This window comes from Equus asinus, chromosome 7 (genome assembly GCF_041296235.1).
Source record: "Equus asinus isolate D_3611 breed Donkey chromosome 7, EquAss-T2T_v2, whole genome shotgun sequence".
NCBI lineage: Eukaryota > Metazoa > Chordata > Mammalia > Perissodactyla > Equidae > Equus > Equus asinus.
The window spans coordinates 99,198,137-99,210,446 of record NC_091796.1 but is presented as its reverse complement, the minus strand read 5'-3'; the positions used below and the strand labels follow the sequence as shown (position 1 = coordinate 99,210,446).

The 12,310-nt window shown below is 39.7% G+C and overlaps 1 protein-coding gene across 14 annotated transcripts in view; it reads right to left on the bottom strand.

The window, feature by feature from the left end:
• Nucleotides 1-12,310, bottom strand: part of UNC79 (unc-79 homolog, NALCN channel complex subunit) — a 244,827-nt gene that overhangs the window by 67,062 nt on the left and 165,455 nt on the right. For 10 of the 14 annotated variants that reach the window (XM_070514220.1, XM_044774252.2, XM_044774247.2 and 7 more), the window contains 3 exons: nt 6,354-6,461; nt 2,923-3,039; nt 260-343 (listed from right to left, as the gene is read on the bottom strand). In XM_070514220.1, the coding sequence (XP_070370321.1) occupies nt 260-343; nt 2,923-3,039; nt 6,354-6,461 (309 nt within the window). The remainder of the gene's footprint in view (nt 1-259; nt 344-2,922; nt 3,040-6,353; nt 6,462-12,310) is intronic. The other 4 variants (XM_044774250.2, XM_070514221.1, XM_070514223.1 and 1 more) reach the window with 1 other exon arrangement.

Sequence of the window (12,310 nt, the reverse complement as noted above, 5' to 3'; positions counted from 1 at the left end):
GTGAAAAATTATGAGAGAGACTAGACTTGTTTTGTGTGGCCCCAAGGGTTAGAAAGTCACTACAGGGATGAACTTTCTGTCGGTCATGTTCAAAGAGGAAATGGCGTGCATTCCAGTCCCTGGAGGTGTTTGAGCAAAGGTTGGATCCACTTCCTGGAGCAGCTAAAGAAGAGATTTCAGCAGCTGCCGAGTGACTAGATGATTAGCATACATAGTTTCTTTCAGCTCTTACAGTCTGAGGTACTCTTACTCAACTAACCTCTCGTCCTCAATGGCTGGCCCTCCAGGTCAGGGTTGAGGCATACTGGCACATTACACTGGCGTTTCCCGGGCTGTATCTGTTCTGTGGATAAATAGAGCATTTTAGTCTTCAATGTGGTCAATTTAGCACAAGTCACAACACAAAGAATTTAACCAGTAATCTCTTGGGGCCATTTTTGGGTCATTGTTCTTGTTGATTATTAACATTTACAGGAAACATCCTAGATTTTAGGGTAGAGTTGTTTGGGGTTTCACTACAAACCTGCCATTCAGGTATATGAAATGCAATTGAAAGCAGGAGAGCCTTGAAAACCATCCAAAAAAAGTCCAGATTCTCTAGCCACCCCCCCAAAAAAGCTCAAATCCCATATCTCTTGATATGAAATGAAAAAAAAATGAAAGGCTAATGTCACAACCATGAAAGAAATGTTTTATGCAAATCGATAAATACATGAGTGATCATTTGGGGCAATGGCCAGAAAGGTCACATAGAAAACATGTGGAACTGGCAGCAAGGAAATGACAGGCATTTGCCTGAGGGCTCAGGAACAGGAGTGGGGCAGAGGCAGAAATGGAGGAGTGGTGCTTCAGAAACATTTGTTTCATATGAAAGATGAGGCAAAGAAGCAAGCCATCGGATGTGCACAGACAGGAAAAAAGGCAGGTATTCTGTGAGCAAGCAGGTGCATGCTGAGGTGAACTGATCATGACCCATGTTTTCGACTGCCTTTCTGAGTGCATCTCAGTGCATCTAAAGACCAGATTTGTTCTTTTGGAGACTAGCAAGTCAGTGAATCAGCACAGGTGCTGTAAAGTGACATGCCACCTAACACTGAATTACACATTCATTGACTCTCGTCTGGTCTTGGATTTGGGGGAAACTTTTTATGGCACTAAGAAAAAGAAAAAGAATATTAAGATGAAGCTCTGGTAGGACTTGGTGACTAGAGAACCAAGTTGGAGGATGGAAAACAAGCCCAGGAGAACTCGGGTGAGAGAAATTCAGACAGCGTGTAAATGGCAAATACTAAATGAGAAACCAGAGGGACATGAACAAGGCTGAAGCTTGGTTGAAAAGTGGAAAATTCAGTTAAATGTGTTATTTGGCATCATGTAGATTTTTTTTTTAGGGTAAAATTTGGATTGTAAATTGAGATTTATTTGCCTTTTTATAACTACTGATTCAATCAAACTAGGCTGTAATTGTTGTCAGAATCTAAAATGGTTAGCTTAGGCTGAGCTACTTGCTAAGAAAACAGTAGCATGGCAAAATAATCTTCAGAGCCCCCAGGCCAACCTAATAAAAGCGGCATTTCATTATCAGAGAACTAACCAAACAAAAGCTCCCACTCTCAGTTCCTCACATAGCTTCATCTCAGTACAGAGAGACAAAATCCTCTCTGGTCCAGAACACCAGAAACACTTCACCCAAACCCGGTGAACTCTCCAGGCTGGTTGTCCGATGTCTTTCTCCTTATCTCCCTTGCCCGCTGGCTTTTGGCCATTTCATTACTCACTACCACTTATCACTGAAAGGAAAATAAAACACTAAACCTTTAAAATGTTAAGAACCCTTATAAAGGCCAGGAGAGTTGAAGCTATCTGTCAAATGTAGGATTGGGTATGGTGTATGGGATTTAGTTATCTAGACTAGCTCTCTTTTTTTGAAGAACAATGGGGGAAAATAAGATGAAATGTGTGTAAATATTATGGTTTTGAAAAAATAACAGTATCTCAAGATTTTGGTTTTGTGGACATTAGAATTCTCGGTCATAAGGAAGGGTATTAAAATAATCTCATGTAACTGTAGCCAGAAAGTACTAGACAAGATACTAAAATAGTCCGATCCAAGTGCTGGCCCCAGAGCATATCACAGTAATAAACCCTGATATTTTCATAGTGCGTGCATATTGCAGAGTGCTTTCACATATATAATCTTGTAACTCAAATGACCCATTTAATTAAAAAAGAAGAAGAAAAAGAAAAGGCAGGCACTCAAAAGAGCAGGATTGCGGCAGTACTACTGGTTTGAGAAAGTAGTACATGTGCAGAAGGTGGTAACAAAGTTTAGAAAATGCAGAGTGATCATGTTTAAAATAGACATGTCATGGCAGTCAATTCTTACTTTACAATTGAGGTTAGATGCAGTTCCATCGTATGAGCATGAGGGTGTGCGGCTGCAACCTGGTGACCCTGCTGACTAAAACACAGAGCTCATATTCCCAGACCTACCGGCAGATCATGACGTCACTAGGCGGACATTTGTTATTATTATTATTACTATAAATATTCCCTTATTCTGGTACTTTATAAAACAGAGAATATTGATAATCAGATGTTCTGTAATTTGCATCATGAAATCATAGTTGCATTCCCTCCTTTATGCATTTACATCATTTAACCCCCAGATAGATCACCTAATATCTGGAATCTGGGTCTTAGAGGAAAAAAAGAGTTGGACCAGCCTAGATGGACAAACAGGTGTTTCTAGAACACTTGGAAAGTTTAAATAGACTTATTATTACCTTAGGTTTTTAAAAAAGTTATTTGAACCACAAAACACAAGAGAAAATCTATTCCTTAGTAAGGGAGCAGAGGGGACACAGAGAAAGTGGCATTAGCTAATCTGAGAGGTAAAGCAAGAAAAAAAGCTTGACCCACCAGTGTCCCAGTTGCTGATGTTATGGGGGGCGCTAGACTGGTGTTCCAGCTGTCGCTTCATTAACTGGCTCATTGTCAGAGCTCCCAGAGATCCCCTTTTCATCTGCCTATACTGAGCTATATGGAGGAAATTAGGAGATGATTACTAGGGGAAATAAATTTCCACAGCACACAAAGGCTCTACACAGCATATAAAATCGTAATTGAACCTTCATTGGCTATTTGTAATTGTTTGGTAAATTGTATGCTCCTGTCCAAATGAGAAACTAAGACACTATGCTATTCCGGGTGCCTTTCTTCCCTCAGTAAAGACAGAAACAGTGCCTATGGGCGCTTATCTGTAACCTGTAAATATTTACTCCAATTACAACAATATGATTATTTTCAGTTACTTTTTTATTTGCATACTCTGCCTTGTTCCAAAAAGGATTTAAGACAGACAATACTACTTTGAATTTATAGCTTAACTTTCTTTAATGGAACTTGTGCATATATAGTTTCACTCTCCATTATATCCCCATGAGGCCCTCGTGTGTGTGTGTGTGTGTGTGTGTGTGTATGTATGTGTATATTTTGGAGTAGGATGACACATATCAACCCCAATTTTTAGAGAGAGAAATTGAAGCAAATGAAATTGTTACTTGAACCAACCAGCAAATGAGCTGGCTGTAAAACCAAAACATGTTGACTCCAAAATCAGTGCTCCTTTCAGTTTCTGTATAAGCCTCATCTACTGTTTGAAAAATGTGAACTGCATAACATTCCACAAGTATGTTCTAGCATACATCTTTGCTTTAGAAAATAGTGGTAACATTTGTATCCTGCAATTAAGTACTGACAAATATCCCACCAATGAAATGTCAAGTTATAAGCGTTTCCAAACCAGAAAAACAATGAAAAGCACTTCTGCCAGTAGACTGCTGAGTGGGACAGCAACCTGCCTCCTACCCTCCTCTTCCTCTGCGAGCGGTCCCACGAACCCTGCCATCCGCCCAGCGAACAAGCCAGAGCGTCGCCGACGTGCCTTTTCTACATGATCCCAAACACCTGGATATTTGAGAACTTGTGGTTATTCACTCTCTTATAAGGACGATTCAGAAACTGAAGCTCTGAATTACACGCCCTAGAAAGGAATGGTAGAAACTGGGATGATTGATGGCCCCTGGAAAGCCTTAAATGTTATACACAGGTTTCGCAATCATGATACCAAGGCAGCAACTTGGTGAGATGTGAAATCAGTTATAACATTATTCTTAATGTACTCAGCATGCTGTTTGATTCATGGCGGTCACGGCATGGTTAGCTACAAAGTAATCAGCTAATAAACTGATCAAAAGAGAGGGGTGTGATGGGAATTCTTGTGTCTTGGAGTCCGTGTTAACTGAATTCACAGAAATGACTATGCAAACCAACGTGAAAAGTTTCTGATTCTTGTTGTTGATTGGTAAAATTTACAATTTTATGACTCACTTGATAAGTGCGGTTTCAAGTAAAATCCAAAAGCAGATATCTTTTAGAAGATTTAACAAATTTAGAAATTAGTAGGCTCAAAGGATTTAAAACCTCTAGTGTATGAATAATTTCTCCAATTCTCAGTTGTTTGTAAAGACAGCAGAATTCCCTGAGAGTAAAAATCCTCAATGTTTAGCTCAGTGTGTAAGGCAGCTGGCATCCTGCCTCCAAGAACACGCCACAAAGAGCCACCCCACACATGCTTTTAATGGAGAGGAGGAGGAAGCCGGGAAGCTGATGATGCACTATGCTAACTCCACGCAGGCTAGATGCGATCATGACACAGGTGACACATTTATTTTACGGTACATTTAACTAGCACTGAAGTCAAGCTGACTTAGTCATCCTATCTCAAATTACACCTAATTTCTAATTAGAATCCACTATCATTTTCTTGGATGACTCATGCAAAGTAAGAGGAGAGAATATGCTTTCATGATTTTAGTATGTGGACTTAAAAATGGGCATTTTATCATGTTATCAGACTTTTGTGATAAAAGAAGAACATGCAGATTCAGAACTAGCCGTTCTTCTTTGCTACCAAAAGGGCAGGTAAGTGTCACTTGGAAACACTTTCTTAGAATTTTGATGGTCTCTGTTATAACTGAATTTGAATTATTCTAAGGCAGTGTAGTATACTAAAAAAGAGCATGAGCTTGAAAATCCAACAGACCTCGCATTAATCCCTGGCTCTATCACTTAGTACCTGTATGACTCTAGGCAAGTCATTTAACCTCCCTGAACCTCCTTTTCCTAGTCTATCAAATGGGGTCAGTAATATCTGCCATGTAGTCCTGATGTAAGGATTGAATAAGATAATAATGTGTGTAAACCATTTAGCTCAGTGCCTGGCACGTGGTAAGTGTCAAATAAATGGTAGCTATTATTATACTATTATGACTGTAAGCTCCTTGAAAACAAGGGGTGTCTTATTTATTTGCTTTTTCATCTCCAGTGCTAAGCACAGTGCCTGGCACCCAACAGACACTTAATAAACAGTTGCTGAATAAAAAATGAATGAATGCATGGATGAATGAACAATGAAGACGATGATGTTGTTCCATACTACCAGTCCAGCATTTAGGTTAAGATCTTTTTCTGGTTTTCAGGATCACCCTCATTTCAAAAGACGGTCAAATGAAAATTAACTAGCTCTTCAGGCAGTGTCCACATGGAACACAAAATATACAGCCTGTGTGACAAGGGTTTGCAGAAGTTGCACCTCTGTTTGTATTTCTGATTGCTGCTGAGAATTACCCAGGCTAAAGTCTCTTAATAGACCCCCCCCGAGCCAGGTGGACACCGTCATCTCCACCCCAGTGGAACTCAAGCTCCTCATGGGCAAATCTAGGACCCAACAACAGAAGGCAGTTTCAAAATAGTCGCTCCTATAGAGCCTGTAAAATTTCATCTCATTTTTATTTTCTGATCCCCAAGGGCTAGATCCAGTCATGAGTTTAGGCTCATGATATTTCTGATAGATTTATTTTATGATAACCTAGATAAAATTTTGTCAATAATGGAGGTTATTCAAATTACACAAAGCTGTTCCATGTAAAATCCTGTCACAGACAATGCTTTCCACTTGTCCCGAATGAGTCCCATGCTTATGTTTGGGCTAGTCATATACAATTCTTATTTGATTGAATTATGAGATTCACTGATTATTCCTTAACAAATTAGGATTCTTGGCCAATCAGTAACCATACTGATTTATCAAATGCTTGAGATGTTGACAAAAGTGGGCCTATGCCTCAGGGTCTCTGAGAACATACAACACAATGTCACCTAGGAAGCTAACACAACATTAAAAAGAGAAAAAAAAACAATACCAAGAGTGTGAAAATTTAAAACAACACAGCAGATAATGTTCCAAAATCTCAATGTACTGGTGAAATGATCACAAAAGGAAATCTTACTTGATATTGAGGAATGGCTACTTGTTTCAGGCACACCTGCTTCTAATGTAGGGGCAGATGAGGATTCCCGTGGCATTTCCAAAGTTGAAAGGCCTTTAGTAGAGGGATCTACAAACAGAATATTATTTAAAACTCAGGACATTGATTCAAAGTAAGTTCAAGAACCTTTTCCATATCTTTTCCCCTCTTGCCTAATACACCCACTCAAATCATTACATACTTTCTGGCCCTACTAATTACTTTCATGGGATTACAGACACACCGGTTTCACAGTTCCATAGGGAGTTGCTTCCACATTGCACTCTACCTGATTATAATCTGTGGATATGCCTTTCGGAGATTAACGGTAGCACAATTACAGAGCTAAAGCTTGGCATGCTCACATGGCATATCCTTGAGCAGGTCACTTAACCTTTCCAGAACTGAATTTCTTTTCATCTGCTACCTAAAGATGCTTACAGTTCATTCCACCTGTATCGTTCCTCCACTCCACTTTTGTCTAGCAATTTCCTGCTCATCATTACATCTCAATTTATGCAGCCAATTCCTCCTCCACAAAGGCTTCCACGACCGCCCCCCACAAACACAAAATACAAACAAAAAACTGGGTCAGGTGACCCTCTTATATCTTACCCAGAGCACCCTGTCCTTAATCTTTCCCAAACTTAACACACTCTAATGTAATTGTCTATTTACTTATCTATAACTTTTTGCTTAACCAGAAGGAATTTAAGAGCAGGGACTGTATCTAATTTTGAATAAATACTATTAACTCAAATTTTCTTTTTTATTAGTTGAGCGAGAAACAGAGTGTATCATTTTCTTCTTCTATTTGACAAAGGTATCTAAAATGAACTATTTTCTGCATATAATATTGTCATTAACCTATCAATAATGGGAAACAAGCTGTCCCACATTATTCTAGGTAAAGATTATCCTTCAAAAGTTGTTGAAAAGTTTAATGGTTTATCACAGCAAACCCCCTAAAATTCTTTACAAACTTCCTTGCCATCTTAAGCAACACTATATATTGAACATAGTGAGCAGCCTGGAGTTAACACTGTGGGCTTCCATGATTATACCATGCTGTAATTCGGGGATACCCACCTAAATGGCTTCAAGTTCTTAAGCTTCATACATTGTCTCTGTCTCATCCTTTTCATATTGTCAATTATTTCTTCTTGCCACAGGGCAAGTCACTATACATTCACACATACTTTATTTAAGTATGTAGATGCTATTCTATTATTGGATGATCACTAAACTTGTTAAACTGTCAGAAATAAAAGTAAAATAGATCCTAGGTGAGAACCTGGGAGAAAAGTTGTTTTTTGGTTTTGGTTTTTTTTTTTTTTTTTTTTTTGCTGGGGAAGATTCACCCAGAGCTAACATCTGTTGCCAGTCTCCCTCTTCTTTTTTTATGTGACCTGCCGCCACAGCATGGCCACTGATAGACGAGTGGTGTGCTTCTGTACTTGGGAACTGAACCTGGGCCACCAAAGCAGAGCACACCAAGCTTTGACTACCAGGCCATCGGTGCTGGCCTGAGACAAGTGTTTTTTGTTTTTTTGTTTTTTTAAGGTATGCTTTTTGGTGAGGAAGATTGGCCCTGGGCTAACATCTGTTGCCAATCCTCCTCTCTTTTTTTTTCTTTTCTCTTCAAAGCTTCAATACATAGCTGTATATCCTAGTTGTAAGTCATTCTAGTTCTTCTATGTGGGCCACCACAGCATGGCATGATGAGTGGTGTGTGGGTCCATGCCCAGGAAATGAACCAGTGAACCCTGGGCCACCAAAGCGGAGTGTGCAAACCTAACCACTCAGCCAGAGGCCGGCCCCTGGAGAAACGTTTTTAAGCATTGATTTTGCAACATCTATTTTTTATTCTCAGAGGGCTTTCTGAATAGGTATGATTGCCAGATTAATAATTTCTTGTAACAAAAAAAGTATAACTGTTACAATGTTTCCTGAACTCTCTTATTAAAGCATAAAATAACTACCCATTTTAAATTACCTCAGTCATTTAGATATTAAAGATTAGGTTATTCTTTTTCTCTTAGGTATTCTCCCCAAACCACTAGTTAAAAACATGCGTAATTATCTCTCTTCCCCTTATCGGCCTCTATTTTATGTATGCTGCTTCTGTGCCATAACAATCCCACCAACAATGGAAAATGAGGAGGCTTAAAGCGAATTTTCAAGAATTCTTTGAAAGATAATTGGGACTTTTAGAGTTTTGGTATGCTTTTTAAAATTCCTGGTGTATCTTTAATTTTAAAGAAATGTCATTACTGTAAGATAGTTATTAATAATCATTAGTGTACCAAGATTCTCTGAGCCAGGCAGTTTTTGCTCAGTCCTAAATCATTTTATGAAGCCTTCTGTTTGTATCCTGTTTAAGACAACAAATATTTGATTAGAGCTATGTACTCAGCTTAAAACATCCCTCTTCAGTTTTTTATACTGCTGTGCAGAAAATGTCATACTGTCAATTCATTCATCAAATATATGAACTCTACTCGGCACGTGGGATACAATCAGCTAAGAGGCCAGGCAAAAATCCTTGCCTTTGGGAGTTTTCATTTTAGTGGGGAGAGACAGATGGTAACTAATATGCCTAAAAGTAAATAAATTACTGTAGGTTAGAACAGTAATTCTTTGTAGAAGAGAAATAAAGAAGAGAAAATGATTCCAAGATGCCAGGTAGGGGTGGACAGGTGGGGTGCAGTTCAGACCTCATTGGGAACCTGATGTTTGACCAAAGAATTAAAAGAAGTGAGAGCCTGCCTGAGCCAGGCAGGAATCAGGGAATGACAGTTTCAGGCTGACGGAACAACCTGTAAAGGCCCTAAGGTAAGACTATGTGGGGAGTGTTCAAGAAATGGCAAGAGGCCACTGTGGCTGAGCAGAGACATGTGGAGAGAGCAGTGCCAAATGAAGTCAGAGAGCTAATGAGACTTGGAACCACGTAAGGCGTTCTAGGAATTTAAAGGATTGAGCTTTTACTACAAAAGAAATGGAGAGCCATTTGTTTTGGTAATGGAATGTTTGCCCGCATGACAGTGACCAAAGGCTTGAAAAGTGCCTGTGCGATTGGGCTTGCTCTCTTGTGCCTCTTCCATCATCATGAGAAGAATATTCCCAGGCTTCATGGGTCTCAGGAGGAGGTTGGGCACCGGCCCAGCCTGATTAGCCAATCCACAGTGAACAAGAGACACTCAAATTAAATAACTGCTTATTATCGTATGCTGCTGAGATTGTATACTTATCTGTTACATAGCATTATTCCAGCAACAGGTAACTGATAGAGCTGCTAACATGTAAAACCATAAAACTAGATGAGATCACCCAGAGTGTACCAGAGGACTGAGAAAAGGATCAAAGACAGAGACATTAAGGCACTCCCTTGTGACGGAGATAGGGAGGAACCAACAAAAGAGATTGAGAAGGAGTGACCACTGAATAAGGGAAAACCGAGAGAGTGTGGTATCCTGGAAGCCAAGGGAAGTGGGCATGATCAGCGGTCTCAAATACTATAGGTATGTCAGAAGATAAGACCTAAGAACTGACCATTAGATTTAGCAGTGGAGGTCATCAGTGACCTTGACAAGTGAAATGTGGGTGAACTACTGGGGATGAAAGCTTCATAGAAATGAATTCTTTTTAGAAAGAATAGAATGGGAGAAAATTGGAGTTAGTATAAACAACTCTTTTAAAAGTTTTGCTAAAAGAACAACAAAAAAACAAACAACCCGATCAAAAAATGGGCAGAGGACATGAACAGACATTTCTCAAAAGAAGATATACGGATGGCCAAGAGACACATGAAAAGATGTTCATCATCGCTAATCATCAGGGAAATGCAAATCAAAACTACACTAAGATATCACCTTACACCCGTTAGATTGGCAAAAATATCCAAAACCAAAAGTGACAAATGTTGGAGAGGTTGTGGAGAAAAAGGAACCCTCATACACTGTTGGTGGGAATGCAAACTAGTGCAGCCACTATGGAAAACAGTATGGAGATTTCTCAAAAAGTTAAAAATAGAAATACCCTATGACCCAGCTATCCCACTACTGGGTATCTATCCTAAGAACCTGAAATCAGCAATCCCAAGAATCCCATGCACCCCTATGTTCATCGCAGCATTATTTACAATAGCCAAGACGTGGAACCAGCCTACATGCCCAGAAACTGATGATTGGATAAAGAAGATGTGGTATATATACACAATGGAATACTACTCAGCCATAAAAAAGGACCAAATTGTTCCATTCGCATCAACATGGATGGACTTTGAGGGTATTATGTTAAGCAAAATAAGCCAGACAGAGAAAGACAAACTGTATATGACCCCACTTATAGGTGGAAGTTAACATAGACATGGAGAACCGATCAGTGGTTACCAGGGAAAAGGGGGTGTGGAGGGAGGGCACAAAGGGTTAAGTGGTGTACCCACAACATTACTAACAATAATGTACAACTGAAATCTCACAAGGTTGTAATCTATCATAATCTTAATTAAAAAAAAAGTTTTGCTAAAAGGAAAGGAGCAAAATGGGATAATAATTGGGAGAACTGGGATCAAGAGCTTTTATTTTTTAAGAGAGAGAAATAAGATTATGTTTGTATGCTCAAACTTAGAAAAGTTTGAAAAACTTGAAAAGTTAGAAAAGCCTAAGCTCAAGCTTAGAAAGAAAAAAACTAAGAAAGGAGAAAGAGAATTTCTTGGCACATATCCTTGAGTAGATAAGAGAAATGGAATCTTGTCCACATGTGGAAAGGCTGGCTTTAGACAGGAACATGGACAGTTCACTGGTAGCACCAGGCAGGAAGGCCAGGTGTATGAGTGCAGACAGTGGAAGGTAGGCAGATGAGGTGTAGAAGGCTGTGGAACTTTATTCCAATTATGTCAAATAGGAAGAGTTATTGAAAGTTTGGAAAGAAAAGTAGCTACAAAATAGTCACTTAGGAGAATGGAAATATCAATGGGCCAGAGAAATATGGTATGATTTCCACGCAGCCTTAAGGACCCAGTTGAGGTTCATGGTGGTGAATTTAAAATGAGACCAGTCAATATTGTTTTGTGTTTTTCTCCGGTGACATTCATCTGATAGGCACAGGCGCTGGTAGATGGAAATGCAGGTTTGATGAAGGTTGTGTTTAGCCAAGCAAACCTGAAAAAAACAAAAGGGCCAGGGAGGGTGTAGGCAGGAGGGTTGACTTGAGTAAGGAAAGAAGACATGAGGTAGGGGTGCAGCAGTGAAAGACAGGATCAGTACAGTTGTCCAGAGAGAGGAAATGGCAATCAGAGAAGGGGAGCCATGGGATTGACATGGAAAGGGTGCAGTTATTGGTAATAACAAGGTCTGTGTTATGACCATGGGAAGGAGTAGCTGAGCTAGGGTAGAGGATAAAAAAAGCCTCTGGAGAAGATGAATTCAAAAACGGAGAAGCAGAGTGTCAGAAAAGTCATCCACATTAATATTAAAATCAATGAAAATTAAGACAGGAATAGTTTAGGAAAGAGTAAAAAGAGCCAGGAGTCAAAACTGTCAATAAATGAGAAAGTCAGGGGTTAGTAATATGAGATTCAGGGCTGGATCTTTTTAGAGACAAGGTGGGAATGGTCTGAAAGGGGCAATGATGAGCAAGGAAGATGCCTACCCCCTCGCCCAAGCCTAAGGACATAAGGGCTTGAGGAAAGCAATGTCCTCAGCGGACAGCTGGGTTTCCATTAGACCAAGAAGGTACAGGATACAGTCAGAGGAGAGAGCATATAAGGAATTTTGCTCATGAAGGACCATGAATTCCTGACCAAGGAAGGGTTTCAGGAGTTGGGATAAGGTAAGAGAAAAAGGTTCAGAACAGGAGATGTGGAAAGCCTTATGGAAATTCGAGCGAGGAGATGAAGGATATCCTGGGGCTTCTTGCAGGGACTGACGCAAACAGAG